We start from the raw sequence: 14,931 nt of genomic DNA on the forward strand, positions 1-14,931 counted from the left end.
CCCTGGTTGAGACAGGAGCTCTGGCAGCTCTCACCAACCCAAACAGTGGCCAGTGCTGTAAGACTCATTACACTCAAATATGACAGTATTCATAGAGAAACATTTAAGTCAATTTTATTTGAAGCTAAATATGTTTAAGGCAATTTACATACCTAGAACATGATCTCAATTGAACTGGCACACCCTACCACAATCCTAACGTATCATCTGCTCAAATCTGCTGGAGTTGACCACAGTGCAGCCAACTGGTGAAAAGTGCTATTTTTATTTCTCTCTCTGCCATCACCTTTCTCTAGAAAAAGCGTTACATATTTTCCTGTATTGCCCCCTCAGTGCAAGACCCCACTACTGGTCCCCATTGCTGCTCTTCTCCTGGCCCCTCAGAGCCCTGCCTGCCTTGCCCCACACCAGCAGCACTGTTAATACTTGGGCTGAGTTGGAAGGTCCTTTTTTTGAAGACAGTAAAGTAGAAGCTACCACTGTGCAGCATGTCCACAGTCCAGTAATTTATTTTTAAATCGCGTCATTTCAAATTGCACAAACAAAACTGAACAGCAAATATGCTTTGAATTCTCTCTTCTGTACACTCAAAACAGTGATCTAAAACACCACAATATCCAACATACACAAACCTCAGGGCAGGGTTAGTAAATACACAGATTGGAATCATGGTGCTCTGTTCCTGAATGGAATGTCCCACAAAAAGCACAGGATACAGCACAACATAAGGTCATCTGTTACATATGGAGTGAGCAAAAAGACACTAGCATTTTTCTATATGCATAACTGGAAAAACCTGCATAGGTTAAGGAAAAAAAAAACAAAACCAAAAAAACAAAACCAACAAAAAAAACCCAAAATTTTTTACTCATTTGAAGTCAGGCAAGGTTGTCTGTACGCATTGTAAATTCTTTTAGAGCTATGCAATCCAACCCAGGGAGGATATGCTGATTAGTGTTGTCTCTTGTCAGCAGTCTTGCAAGGTCAAATACGAGTATCTTGGCTTTAGCTTTCTCCAAATATACAGTGAGACTGAAAATGCATTTAGAATAGACAGTACATACCGTAAAGCTGCTCACATACAATGAACTTAAGATTCAATATTAGAGTGTAACACTATAGAGTGCAAATCAGGATCTTCACAATAGACTTAATGGTAATAAGCAGTCCTGCAAAAGCCCACTTGAACAAAGTCGTTTTTTAAACCATTCCCCCTCTGAAAGTAAAAGTCTAAATGACATGGAATGTGAAAAAAAAAAAAAAAAAAAAGATTTTAAACAGAAGTGATTCAAATCGTTGGCGCTAGAAAAAACCAGTCCTTCATGAAATCAAGGTTACAAGAACACGAGGCAGAACTCTTTGCTTTTCCCTGTTATGAGTTAAAGCGGGGAGGGACGGTGGAGTTTCAGTAAGAAAAGACGCTGCTCCCGAGCGAGCTGAGCTGCAGCTCACATGCTGTACCCAAAGCCAGGCTGGGGCTGCCCGTAGGGAGGGGCGGTGTAGCCGTAGCCAAAAGGTGCTTGTGGAGGAACTGCCACGCTGGGTCCCGCTGTCAGCATGAGCTGGGGCTGGCCTGCAACACAAAACGGCAGCGTCAGAGCCCTGCGCTCAGCAAACCCCCTGCAACCACCTGGGGGGTGTGGGTGGGCAACAGCGAGGCCCTGCAGAGCTGCTGTGGGGTCTGGGAGTCCCTGCTGAGCTGCTGTGGGGTCTGTGAGTCCCTGCAGAGCTGCTGTGGGGTCTGGGAGTCCCTGCCGAGCTCAGGGGGGGTCTTGGAGTCCCTGATGAACTGGTGTGGGGTCTGGGAGTCCCTGCAGAGCTGGTGGGGGGTCTGGGAGTCCCTGCAGAGCTGGTGGGGGGTCTGGGAGTCCCTGATGAACTGGTGTGGGGTCTGGGAGTCCCTGATGAACTGGTGTGGGGTCTGTGAGTCCCTGCAGAGCTCATCGGGGGGTCTGGGAGTCCCTGCAGAGCTCACAGGGGGTCTGGGAGTCCCTGCAGAGCTGCTGTGGGGTCTGGGAGTCCCTGATGAGCGGGTGTGGGGTCTGGGAGTCCCTGCAGAGCTGCTGTGGGGTCTGGGAGTCCCTGCAGAGCTCACAGGGGGTCTGGGAGTCCCTGCAGAGCTCATGGGGGGTCTGGGAGTCCCTGCAGAGCTCATGTGGGGTCTGTGAGGCCCTGCCGAGCACCTTTGGGGTCTGGGAGTCCCTGCAGAGCTCACGGGGGTCTGGGAGTCCCTGCAGAGCTCATGGGGGGTCTGGGAGTCCCTGCAGAGCTCATGGGGGGTCTGTAGGCCAGGGGGGTGTTTCCCCACAGAACAGCAGGATGGAGTAAGTGCTAAGAACACTGCACTGTGAAGTGTATGAAGAAACTCTCACCAGAAGTAGTGGAATAACCCAGATACAAAGACAATACCCGTGTTGGACAAGAGCCAAACAATGCACTTGCTCAAGGCTAGGACAGCACAGCTCCTGCACACCCTCCCTGAACGAGCCAGGACAAGCTGAGGTCCTGCAGGCCCACAGCCCACCTCATCAGCCATAGCTTCAGAGTGGCACTGCTCTAGCATTTTGGAACACGTTCCCTAAGACTTGATTTCTCATGAAGAACATTCCAATTTCCCAGGATTTCCTTGGGAAAAACCAAGATTAGAGAAGTGTCGTTTTAAGAGCAATTACCATAAACAATAGGTTGTGTTTCTGTAGCTTGCTCCTCTTCCTTTCTCAAAGACTCCGAGGCATCCAGTTTATCCACCTGGAATCGAGACCAACAATTAAAAAAAAAATCTCCTCTACAACAGGCACTTACTTGTGGCAGAGAAGTGGAAAAGCCTTAGTGGTTATGTTAACACCCATCCAGAAAAGGAGACCATTTACAAGTTAAGATCAATTCAAGTAGCAATGTTGGTACTGGTGCAGTCAAGGTTCTGTTTCCTGAGGAAAGCCCTCCTCGAGGCATTTGTGTAAATGCTTTGTAAGCTCCCTCCAGGCCCGGGCAGGCTCCGGATGGCACTGGAGCTACTTGGACAGCAGGAATTGGCTCATCAGGGTGGCTCCAGCTACTTCAAACCAACAGCCTTTAGGACAAACTGGGATTTGAGCACAGTCTCAGTTGGAGACCTTTGGCACTGGAGCAGGAGAAGGTTCCCTGAAGACTGAGGGACAATAATCTGATTTAGGTACAGCAGACTGCAATAGCATCCGACATGTCACTTGAGCCTCAAGATTTCACTTTCCAAACCCATTCACTCATGCAATTTAAGTTCAAATGCAGAGAATGCATGTGTATAAGACTTGCTTTTTCCACTCCAGAACTGTGTGGCAGTCAGCCTAAACCCACAGATACTCTCCAATTCTTCCAGCTGAACACACAGTAAGGACACAAGCCTGGCCAGCTCCAGTGCTGCACAGCGAGTGCACTCGTGCTCTCAGCCCACCCCTACAGAAAGGCAAGAGAAGAGACTTATTCTGCAGTGAAACGTGGCTTGTTACTAAAACAGATCCAAGGGAACCCAGCATTTCTACACTCTAAGGCAGGCCCTGAAACTAAAACCACAAAATGAGGCATTGGTATTTTACCTGGGAGATAAGATTTAAAGTCAATCACGCCAAATGGCTTTTAAAGACAGTTAAGACAACTCACAAACCAGATTCACCTTTCATTTCATTCGTGTCCTTCATAAAGGAGTTTGAAGACAGGTTTCCTGCACCTACACAGGGGCAGTGTTACTTATTCAGCTTGCACCAACACCCTGCAGATGGACGGTTTCCCGTTTAACTGTGCTGCATTAACAGTCTCTGGGAGCTGGGACTCTTCCTCTCAGCTGTGAGTTATGGGTTAACAGGTTAGTGGAACACACCTAACCTCCAGCTGAGGCACAAACCCAGCAGGTGGCAGAATGAAGTTCCCTCCCTGACTGGGCTTTCATGGTTGTTGCCTCACCCCAGGCTCGTGTGCCAGCACTCCCAGACTCATCCCAGCCCCTGTGCTGAGAACTGCACTGTTTTCAACTCAAACAGCAACACACTGAACACAGAAGCACAAGTTCAGAGAGATGCAAATCCAAGGAGGAATGTGCAGAGGTTGCCACTAAGCAGAGGCATTTGGCTTCCACGCACTTGGAAAGCCTCCAGCCCAGGACAGTCAATGCATTTCTGGCCCAGTTTTGATGCCTCCCCTCGGAGCTCAACGAGTATCGACAGTAACAAGCGCGAGTTGGGACCCAGCCCCCAGGGTGGTCCTTACACCCCTTGCCCGAGCATCACCAGGTTCAGGGCCCTACACACTTGTGGCAAGATTGATTTCAAGGCTTTTCCACAGGGACTGCAAGAAGCTGCAGAGGAAAAGTAACATGCATTCAATGTTCTCGTGTCATGTGTGCATGAGGAAGAGGCGAGAGGGCTGAAGCACGAGTGAGGGCTGAAGATGACTGCCAGACAGGCTCCCCCCAGAAAACCACAGCAGCCCACAGCAATGCCTTGGAGCTTAAGGAAGAGTGGGATGTAATTGCAATGACCGCTACACATGCTCAGGTTATGCAAACACTGCAGTTCAAGGACCTTTGTTTCACACACACGCTCTCCTAGTGCCTCACTGACTACTGCTGAAGGGCCTCACACTACTGCTGGTCAGCTCAGCCCTGAGTGCCAGTGGTGAATTTGCAACACTTTGCATTCAGTTCACCTGCAAAGCCGTTTGTCACTTTGTCTGAACCACATTAATGGAAAAAAACTCCCACTAGGGCTGAGCCCTGGGCTAAGGAGAATCCCAGTGGGGTTTGTGGGGAGGCAGAGGGACAGAGACCTTGCATTGCCCTTCTGAAGGTCCAAATTGCACAGCAAAAAGGCAAGCCCTGGAGTAGCCTCAGAAGAGCAATAAGCATTACCATTTTTATGTCTTGTTTTTAATGAGGTAGCAAGAGGAGTTTAGTGAAGCTGAAGAGCTCGGAAGGCAGTCGTTTTTTGGACAAGTACTAGGAATTTACTACAGGGAGAGAACCACAGACTTGTGTGACAGCTGAAGTTTTAAGTTCTGTGTGAACTAGAGCACCGTGGGGGTTAGACCAGCACCATGAGAACTGGACACCTGAGTGAGGAGGAGTCTCTTCTGAAGCAGCCAGTATCTACTCTGCCTACTGTCAGCACACATTAGTCATGGTCAAGGCATCAGAAACTGGATCACAGTCCTTAACCAGCAAATGCCAGACTGATTTATGGCTCACAGACTTATTTCTCATTGCAGGAGGTTCTTCCAGTCAGATTGGCTGTCAAATGGTAGCACTTGTGCATTGTTCCAATACCAGATTGACTGTGATCCAACTGATCACCTGGATGCCCTTCCTGAGGATCTATTAGCTTATTAGTAGCAAATGAATCTACTTTTCTCCTACAGCACTAGCTACTGAGAGTTAAACAATTTGCATATGCTTTAGTGATATTTTGTTTGGGGAAAAAGCAGTAGCAGCAGTGTAGTAAACATAGGAAAGAAAAAAACTCATGCAGAATCCTTAGACTTAGTCCTCCAGACTTAAAGATGGAAAACAAGAATCAACTTTCACCTTTTCCTTTATTGCATCAACCTGCAAAGGAATTCAGAAGGTGCAGCTTAGAAAAATCAAATTCCATATTTAGCATATAAAAGGCAGAAACAAAAGCGTCAGGGAAGAAATGGTTAAAAGGTACAGGCGAGTCAAAACAAAGATACACCAGAAGTATCTGCTTTAGAGAGGCAGCTCTGCTTGTTGCTGGCTCTTACTGCAGTGATTTCCCAGCTGCACTACAGCTACACCCCTGCAGCAGACCATGGAATGTTCATCTCCAGTCCTGCTGCTCTCAACAGAGCCCTGGTGTTACTTGGCACATCAGCATCTCTGACAGTGTCACTGCTCAGACAGTCCCACCTCCCCCAAACCCAGCAGTTAAGGAGACTGGCAGGACTGCAGAGTCCTCCTGCCTTTGCCAGGCACATCTCCAAACAGGCACTCTGCTCTCCAGTAACTCCAGCTTTCATGGGAAGAGTCTTAATCATTAAGGAATTTACACCATTTCACTGAAGATGCTCTAAAAGCTTCAGCTGGGCAAGTCTTGTAGTGACAGCTGGATTTAACTCTCATCTGTTCAAGTCTGTCAGAGCATTGCCAAGTACTTCCCCCATCCTGAGTCACTTCAAGTAAGAGCTGAGTCATAATTAGTGCCATTAATTGTCAGAGCCATGTTTTAGAGTTAAATGCACAGCAGAACAAGTTATGTCCAGATGTAGCTGTAAAGCTTTTTTAGTACACAGTCTAGAATTTAGTTAAAGCTTGATCCCAGCTGGGATTCCTGACTGACACAGCATATGAAAAGCCTGAATCCTGCAACTCCTTTAAGACACTGCCCATGGTCAGGCAAATACTACTGATGTAGGTTCTGGAATTGAGAGGGTGGAGCCTGCAAGTGTTTCAGTCTCTTAGAGGGCGAAGTCTCTCCCCAGATGGACTGAAAAATAAGTGTGGACATGGACAGACAGACATCTGACAAAGCCCAAATCAATGTTAGTAGCAAGCAGACAGTCTCAAGGCATCACCACAGTGACTGACAAGCCTCTGGTGTCGGAGAAGCACCCGCTCTTACCTTGGTCAAGTATTCCTTCATGACCTGAATAAAGTATGGCATGGCAAAGTCCATAATGTTGTGCCTCCACGCCGTTTCCAAGACGACATCTGGCCTTAGGAGATCGTAGCAGGTGAAGAGACAAGCCCCAAAGCACTCCCTCTTGTTCTCCTGCAAGAACCACTGCAGCAGCTCCTCTGCCAGCTCGGTGTCTTTGGATTCCGAAGCGTACTGCATGGCATCCTGCAACGGGACACACCGTCAGCCTCGGGGGCACAGAGCATGCCGGGCACGCTGTTTACCTGAGTTCAGCCACCTGCTGAGCAGAAAGCCGTGGCAGGCCTGCCCAGCCCGGGGTGAGGGCTGCTCTCACCTTGTAGAGCCTGTCCTTCTTGCAGAGCTCCACGCTCTGCTTCCAGCGGTTGTTCCCTTTGAAGAGATAGGCGGCGATCCTTCGGAACTCGATCAGCTCGTGCTTCTCCAGCCGCTGCGCCAGGGAGATGTTGTCAAAGTTGTCGTAAGCATCTATAGAAGTCCTAAGAGCCTGAGTTAGGCAGAAATAGAAAAAGGAAACCAGTTACTGGCACCTCAGATGTGCAACTGCATCCTCAAAGTGCAAGCATCTGCCACGCATCTTAGTTCTGTACTCCTGATTCCAGGAGGGTCAACTATTCCAGCCAGACCTGCACAGACATCTCCCATTTTTTTCTTTGACACACATGAGTTTTATGTTATTTCAGGCAGTACTTTTCAGCAGTGGTTACTGAGGTGAAGAGCCTCTCAATACCAAGAGCTGTTCTCTGGGAACAGCAGAACAGACAGACATCACTGCTTGCCTCTTCTGTGAGTTCTTTCCTCAGTACCCACTGTTTACCTTTTATAAATAAGAGCTGCTCTGTCACACTCATAACACAGCAGCCACTCTGCTCCCAGCAGGAATGACACAAAAAGCTCCCAGAAAGCCACTAACAGTTCTCTACTTCATCCTTGGCCTCCCACCTCTAGGTCAGTTTGAAGTGTGGAAGAACACATACTTAAGGAATTCAAGTTAACAGCAAACAGGTAAAAACTACTGAAGACAAGAAACCTGTGTTTCTAGATATTAAACAGACTGAGAACAGGAGGTGAGCCCTGACACAGAAGCCAGAGATTCAGGAATGGCCCCTTCTACCCCAAGGCACAGACAACATTAGGTATCAGCTGCTTCAAGGCATACCTGGTAGTCTTCTTCAATAATGAAGAGGTTGTTGAGGGACTCATTCACTGATTTGTTGTTGTGGTTCTGAACTGAGCGCAGGTAAGGCTTAACCAGGGGCAGCTGTTTAACCTGCAGACAATCAGGGAGGCACATTTAATTCCACTCTTTGTGGATGTCTCAGCATCTTCCCTGTGAGGCAGGGGAAGCAGCCAAGCATTTTCAAGTGCTGCTACGGGTAAATGCTTTCCCAGCTGCAGCCTTCAATTTGAGCTGGATAGCAGGAAAATTACCTTTGTGAAGAAGGTGACAGCACGAGTGTGGTCAAGCCGAGGGGACAACACCATCAGCAGGTCGTTGAGCAAGAGAGGTTTGAATTCCAAATAGAACTGAACTGCCTTGTAATACAGCTCCACATTGGCCACCTGCAGATGAGCAGAGATGCACGTTCAGAGCACAGGTTTGACTGTAGGGAAACCCAAATGAAAGACAGACGTGACTTGAGATAATTCTGCAAAACTGAGCCACTCAAGATTCATCCTTGTCTCTAGAAATCTCTTTAGTTACTGTAAATTGTAGTTGCTTTGAAATCATGTGGCGATATCAAGAAGTTTGCGTTTCAAACAAGGCTACTAATGAAGGAAGAGAACTGAAGTGCACATAGCAGGACATTTACCTCCTTTCACTAGGAAAGCAATACCTTAGTGATGATATCTTTGAACTGGCCTTCTTTCCAAGCATCTGTTGGGTGATTCATCATTGTGATGATGGCATTATCATACTCTTCATACTTATCATACAAGAACACCAGTTCAGCCCAGAGATGGGCTTGTTCTGCAGCTCTCAGAACCTAAGAAAGGCATAATTAACAATATGTTAACAGGGATTTCCATCAGTGCTCAGCCTTTAGTGCCATTAATAACCTCAAGAGCTGCTATTGCAAAAGCCAGGGTACAGATAAATGTGTTTCAAGCTAAATTTCAGCCCTCAGCTACTCACCTTAGGGATGTTGACTCTGGACCAGAACAGCTCCAAGTGCTCCCTCATCTTCTGTGGCTTGAATTTGGAGTAGAGAATTGCTAGCTCTGTGAACATCCCCATGTGTGCTCGCTCGAGCCCAAGTGCTGCTTCCAGCATGGTGATCAGCTCCTCAAAGTAGCCACGATCCTGCGAGGTACAGACACTTCACATCAGGAACCATCCTGGCCCTACAGCTCCAGTTTTGGGCAGAATTGCCATGAAAGAATTGACTGTGTAACAGGAGCCAGTTAATTACCTGGTAGTAGTTGATCAGCTCCTCCAGCTCATCCGCGTGCACCACGATGTGGAGCCCACACATCTGAGCCAGGCGGAATTCTTTCCCATCCACACAAGCGAAGCAGACCTGGAAGTGACCAGTGTGTCACTGTTTATCATCCAGGCCTCCAAGTCCTTTCAGGGGACCTCTGGAAGACCTTCCCATCCCAGCTCACCTCTTTCCACGTGCGGGTGCTGTTGGCTTTCCGAGCGCCGTCCACGGCCGCCTGGTACTCCCCGAGGTGCACCAGGGTGGAGGCCAAGCGGCCGAAGTTGGACACGTTGTTGTACAGCAGCTTGGCCGCCTCGTACATCTTCTCGTCGTAGCAGCGATCGCCCACCTGAGGGACAGCGCGACAGGTCAGCCTCGCACGTTCCCAGTCACGTGGAGCGTCTGAGCCGTTATCAAACGTCTCTAAAGCCCAAGATCCATCCAAAGAGACCGAAGTCCCAGCACCCCTGCGGGCAGCAAGGCTGAAGGAGCTGTGATTGAGCAAAACCACCCCACTCTCACTCACCTGCTGGATGTGTGCGTTGTTGGGGCCGTTGATGAACTCCTCCAGCTCTGCCAGCCGGTTGGTTTTAGCAAGAGCGAAGATTAATTCCGTTTCCACGTACGACTCCCGGGCCTTCTTCCGTGCCATCTGGAGATACTTCACCAGCTCTTCCCAGTTCCCTAGGAAAAGCAGTTCAGAATTTTTACTTCCCACCCTTGAGGACATTTATACTTAAGCTACACTATCAGCTCAACCTGGTTGGACGTGAGTATTTCTACAGCTATTTCCCAACAATCAAAACCAGCCTTCACACTTCACATATGCACATTAGATTAATAAAGTCAGCTTACAACAGGCCTGACTAAAATCCTGGTCTTTAACTTCATGCAAAGACCTCCTGCTCTGACAGAAGTCTCCAATTAGCTGAAGAAGACAGTTATAAGACCACAGATGATCTGCAAATGCAATACCCTACCTTTTCCCATTCTCATTTAGGGCAGTCTTTGCAGGACCAGATTCCTCTACTTGCATCAAGATACAAGTCTGGCAGGACTGCAGTTCGAGCAGACCAGGCAAAAGAGCTGAGCAACATCAACAGCAAAGATGGAACCAAAACTTAATCATACCACTGGCATTAGCAGCTTGAACAACCTCCATGTATGAGGAAGGATCATCTGCTTTAATGTAGGAGTCAATGGCTTCCTTTACCATCCCCTTCTGGAGCTGTGCCTTGGCCAGCTGGCTCCACACCGCGGGCTCGTTGCAGCGCTCCGCGAACTCGTACGCGCGGTCCAGGTTCCCAATGTGCTCTATCAACACCTAAAAACGGGACAGCCGAGATCAGCCCCTCCACTACCACAAAGGCCAGTTTTACAAGACACCAAGCTGTGGTTTATGTTGGTTTTTCAATGGATCCACAGCTTTTAAAACAGGCACTGACCATACACAACCCACACAGCGTGGGGGATTTCAGGCTTGCAAAGTTTCACTCACTACAGGGTTCAATAAACAACACTTGTCCTAATTCAAAAGGCACTGAGCAGCTTTGGTCACTCTCCCAACTGGTGGTAAGTACTCAAGTCACAAGTTACCAGCCAAGCCCTCGTGTGGGGATGCACAAGTCACAGGGAGCTCCTACAGCCTGAGATTTCAAGATACCTGCACAGCTGATGTGTTGACATCGAACTTCCTGAAGATGGCAAACGCCTCCTCGAAGAGCTCGTTGCTGATGGCTATGTTGGCGATATCTGGGGCGTCGTAGTTGTCCAGGCGGTTGATGTACTCCATGACACGGGTACGATCAGCCTTGATGGCTGTCAGGATGAGGAGGTTCTGCAGGTTCCTGGAGGGAAAGAAAACATTAGTATTTATCAAGAAGCCATCAATAAATTGCCCCTCCCCTCTGGAGAAGGCAGTAGTTCATTTGCTGTTCCACATTACAGCACCTGATAGAATTCCAAGCTTTCCCGTGGCTTGGCTTTGATTTTCCTCACCTGTGCTCACTGAACACGGAGTTGTCAAGAACTATTTTCTCCAGCAGCTCAATGAGCTCATTGGGAAGGTCTGCAGTCATGAAAGCCTTCACAGTAACAGAGACCTCCTCGGGGTCCTGGGTCTCCGACAGCGCTGTCTGGACAACCTGCAGGCAGAGTCAGGCCATCAGCAAATCAGCCCAGTCAGGTCCTGCAGGTCAGGGTGGGGCAGCCAAGGCTTTGCTGGCCTGACAGCGGTACCTGGTCGATGAGGGGTCTCCTGTAAGGGTTGCTCTCCAGCAGCACGCTGGCCCACAGCTCGGGGTCTTTGCGACGGACCAAGTATCGGGAGAGACTCTTGAAGAGGGAGTTCTCGTTGCACACCTGGGGAAAGGCACGGTCTGCTCAGAGGGAAAGTCACAGCTACCCAGCCTGCAGTGGATAATTGCACTGCAGCACTAAATAAACCTGCCTGAGAGGCTGACTGGAACCTCAGCCTCCCCCATTTCTCATTAAGCCACAGAGGGACATTAAACCACTACCTCCTATTCCATCAGAATCATGCAGTTCCCACCTTCCCATATTCAGGAAATAAATGCTTTTGTGCTAAACCTGACCATCTATCCCACACCACTCATGCCAGACCTTTACCCCCGAGCCAGCTGCCTCGGCATACATACATTAATGAGCTCCAAATCGCACTGTCCACGCTCGTAAGCCACACAGGCCAGGTGAGGGTCCCTCTTCTCACAGTACTTGCCAACAACACGACTGTCGTAGTAAGGGTTCTCACGCAGGAACCTCTCGGGGTTGTTGTTGCTATCAATGTATATTTTGGCCAGTGCATTGTGGGTCGCAGGCTCCTCACAGCCCTCGTGAATTCTGGCTTCCAGCCAGGGCAGAAGCAGCTTCAGCCTAGAAGGAAGTGATTTTCGCATTAGAGAGGTTGAGTGAATTAAGTATCCACTTGCACAGTTTCTCTGCTATAAATAGGACAGAGTCAGGAACTAAACCAGAGTTACAGCGCTCCATTTTAACCTCAATTTTGGTTCTGTAATATAATGGTGTAACTTTCTGATCCTGTGAAGAGGATCACATGCCAAAGGCTCATCTCATCCCTCAAAGGTGAGATGCCCACATCAGCCAAGGAGTAAAGCTGGTTGCTCACCCAGCAGCAGTTCTGGTTGTGTCAGTACCAGCTTTAGCTGTGTGATGAGCACATGCACTGATGGATGAGCAGTTTGACACAGCCAGACTGGCAATGTTAAGAGACTCGTAGAAGTTTAATACCTGTTTCTTTTCTCAACCTCTGCAACAAGCTCATCAGTCGAAAATTGACCTCTCACTACAAGGATGAGGTTCTTGATCACATCTTCAGAGCAATCCACATCAAGCAGTCCCCCAATCACAACTGGCAGGCGGCTTGGATTCACCTAAACAGGATCATTGGAAGAGGTCAGTGCGTGGTCCTGCAGCACAGCCAATACTCAGCCCTAGAGCTACACATGAAGGCTAAGACTGATCCCATCTTCCTGCCTTTACTCCCAGCTTCCTGAGGTTGTGGACAAGGCTGGAAGTCAGTTCTTCAGTCAACAGGTGTTCACACCCCAGCTCAGTGGCTCCCTAATGCTCAGTTCCCAAAGGAATACCTCCTGAGCAATCCACTTTGTCCCTGAAGGAGAACTTGCCCCTCCACCCCTGCAAAATGCTGGGAGTTAAAATCACCCCAAGAAGCCCAGGGTTATTCTACCAAGTCTTCCTCCTCCAAGAGGCACATCAGTGGGGGTTACTGCTCAACCTGGCTGGAGAATGAGATCTGATTCACGTCAGGGCTGATTTACTGGAGGCCACTAACAGGTATTTCAGTGCCAGTCTCACGTATGAAGCTGTTTGCAGAACACTTGTGTACAGCTACAGGCCCTGTGTTTAACACTGGGAACACTGATCAGTTTGCCCCATTGAAGCCACGCTGGAACTCACCTTCTGTACATAAATCTCAATGTATTTTTGGAGGTTGTTTCTGTACAAATACAGCACCAGGTCGTGGACAAAGTCAAAGCGGTCGCACACAATGATGAGAGGCAGCTGGTCAGTGAGTTTGGCTTCCTAGAAAGAGAACAGCTTCAGGAATTGGGTTCTGCTCTTGGGCTTAAGCAGACAAATACAGTCACTTAAAACTGTTAAAGCAGCTGAATTTGGAAAGCTGAAACTCAACCAAATGATGACAGCTTGTTGTTCAACTAATTGTTTGCAATATGGAGCAAAGTAGGAGTACTCAACTCCCACTGCAGGGCGTGGAGAGCGAGAGAAGCTTTCTGGAGTTGAACCCTGCATGGCAGAGTCTACAGGGTTTTACAGCACAATACAACTATTACAAGCCTAAGCTAGAGAGAGTATTTTGAGTTGCCACTGGTGTTTGGTGTGCAGGATTAGCACTCTGGGATTTCAAAACAAATTTAACCAAGACTGGATGAAGTTGTGATTCGTCACGTAAAACTCATCCACAGAATTGACTTCGAGTGCCATGTGCCTTGTGGTACCTCCTGACCATGGATTTAGAGGACTGCAGCAGTGCTACTGAAATTGCCTCTCAGATTAGTTATCTAAAAGCATTCCAACTTTCAGCATGAGGTTACAATGGTTACAGTACAGAAGCTTAGTCTATGTGGCAGACAGTATTCCCGATGCGTATTTCAGATCACTTATTCCAACATGCACATCCCAGAATATAATCCTACATAGAAATTACACTTAAGGACTTTACACAGGGAGGCCTGTACTGGGAGATTTACCTGGTACATGTCCTGCACATTCCAGACATGGAACAGCACAAAAAACAATAACTTTCATCAGGAATTTGACAGCTTGATAACATATCTTAGGTGGCTTGATCAAATGACATACCTTACACCTCGGTGACACCAGGTCAGTTTTAGAGAATTCTCTTGGGAAGAGTTTTGCCATCTTCAGATATGATCAGCAAAATCTAAGACTATGCTATGTAACCAACAAACATGAAGGCAGGAAATGTTCCCAGATAAAGTTTTCCCCTCCCACACGGTTCCTCAGGTATTCAGAGTAGTGCTGGATTTGTCAATAAGCTCAGGACAAGGACCACAGAATCTGAACTCTGAGCACACCATCTCTTCCTACTCTCCAGCAATGTTTCAGCTCTGAACCCCAGCAGTAACATCAGTCAGCAGCTCTTTATGGAGCCCAGAACTCCTGCAAAGCATTTATGGAATGAATGGACAGCAGTCACTTGTTGTTTCTGCAGTGGCTCAGCTGAAGTTGATTACACTGGAAATAATCAAGTTATCAACTCGTTTGGCATTATGGTTGTTCTCAACCTTCCAGGTAAATGGTTTGCTACTTTACAGTACACAGCTGTAACAACTTCTGGGTGAGCTGGTGCAATTACTACATTTTTAAGAGTTCAAGCCAGATTAACCTCCCTAAGAGCAGTGAGAGACTGATCTGTCAGATCCTCCACTGTTTAGATAATATTCCAGGCTCACACTTTATTAGGAGGCACTGTCAACGTGGTAGATACCTCTGGAGTAAGTGGACAGTTGGATCCTTAAGTGCAAAGGTCAAGCTCATCTACTTTCAACATCATGTTTTATCAGAACCCCAAACAGGCCAAGACAGTGCAGTGACACCCAAACATTACCTTGAGGAAGTTCTTAACACGTTCTGGATCGTAGCAGTTACTTTCCCTGCAGATTCTTTCCACTTCTTTAATCTGTCCTGTCTTGCAGGCAGCTTGAATATACTTGAAGTGCACATCTGGATCCTGGCTGAAGTTTACAATAGAGCCCAGGAAATAAAACAAACCTGGAGAGAAACAATTAACACGTTATTCTGCTGGTCTTGTTGAGAAGTAC

The 14,931-nt window shown here is 48.0% G+C and overlaps 1 protein-coding gene across 2 annotated transcripts in view; it reads right to left on the reverse strand.

The window, feature by feature from the left end:
- Positions 1-98: 98 nt before the first annotated feature.
- Positions 99-14,931, reverse strand: part of CLTC (clathrin heavy chain) — a 30,754-nt gene continuing 15,921 nt past the window's right edge. The window contains exons 14-33 of one of the 2 annotated variants that reach the window (XM_050321698.1): positions 14,718-14,881; positions 13,025-13,150; positions 12,335-12,477; positions 11,725-11,959; positions 11,306-11,428; positions 11,066-11,211; positions 10,731-10,914; positions 10,199-10,391; positions 9,594-9,751; positions 9,252-9,416; positions 9,056-9,163; positions 8,779-8,946; positions 8,480-8,629; positions 8,073-8,204; positions 7,801-7,911; positions 6,958-7,128; positions 6,606-6,827; positions 5,552-5,572; positions 2,673-2,748; positions 99-1,573 (exon numbers count right to left, since the gene is read on the reverse strand). In XM_050321698.1, the coding sequence (XP_050177655.1) occupies positions 1,449-1,573; positions 2,673-2,748; positions 5,552-5,572; positions 6,606-6,827; positions 6,958-7,128; positions 7,801-7,911; positions 8,073-8,204; positions 8,480-8,629; positions 8,779-8,946; positions 9,056-9,163; positions 9,252-9,416; positions 9,594-9,751; positions 10,199-10,391; positions 10,731-10,914; positions 11,066-11,211; positions 11,306-11,428; positions 11,725-11,959; positions 12,335-12,477; positions 13,025-13,150; positions 14,718-14,881 (2,921 nt within the window). In that variant the 3' untranslated portion in view covers positions 99-1,448. The remainder of the gene's footprint in view (positions 1,574-2,672; positions 2,749-5,551; positions 5,573-6,605; positions 6,828-6,957; positions 7,129-7,800; positions 7,912-8,072; positions 8,205-8,479; positions 8,630-8,778; positions 8,947-9,055; positions 9,164-9,251; positions 9,417-9,593; positions 9,752-10,198; positions 10,392-10,730; positions 10,915-11,065; positions 11,212-11,305; positions 11,429-11,724; positions 11,960-12,334; positions 12,478-13,024; positions 13,151-14,717; positions 14,882-14,931) is intronic. The other variant, XM_050321700.1, reaches the window with a different exon arrangement.

This window comes from Myiozetetes cayanensis, unplaced genomic scaffold, assembly GCF_022539395.1.
Source record: "Myiozetetes cayanensis isolate MyiCay16 unplaced genomic scaffold, myiCay2020 scf27, whole genome shotgun sequence".
Lineage (NCBI taxonomy): Eukaryota > Metazoa > Chordata > Aves > Passeriformes > Tyrannidae > Myiozetetes > Myiozetetes cayanensis.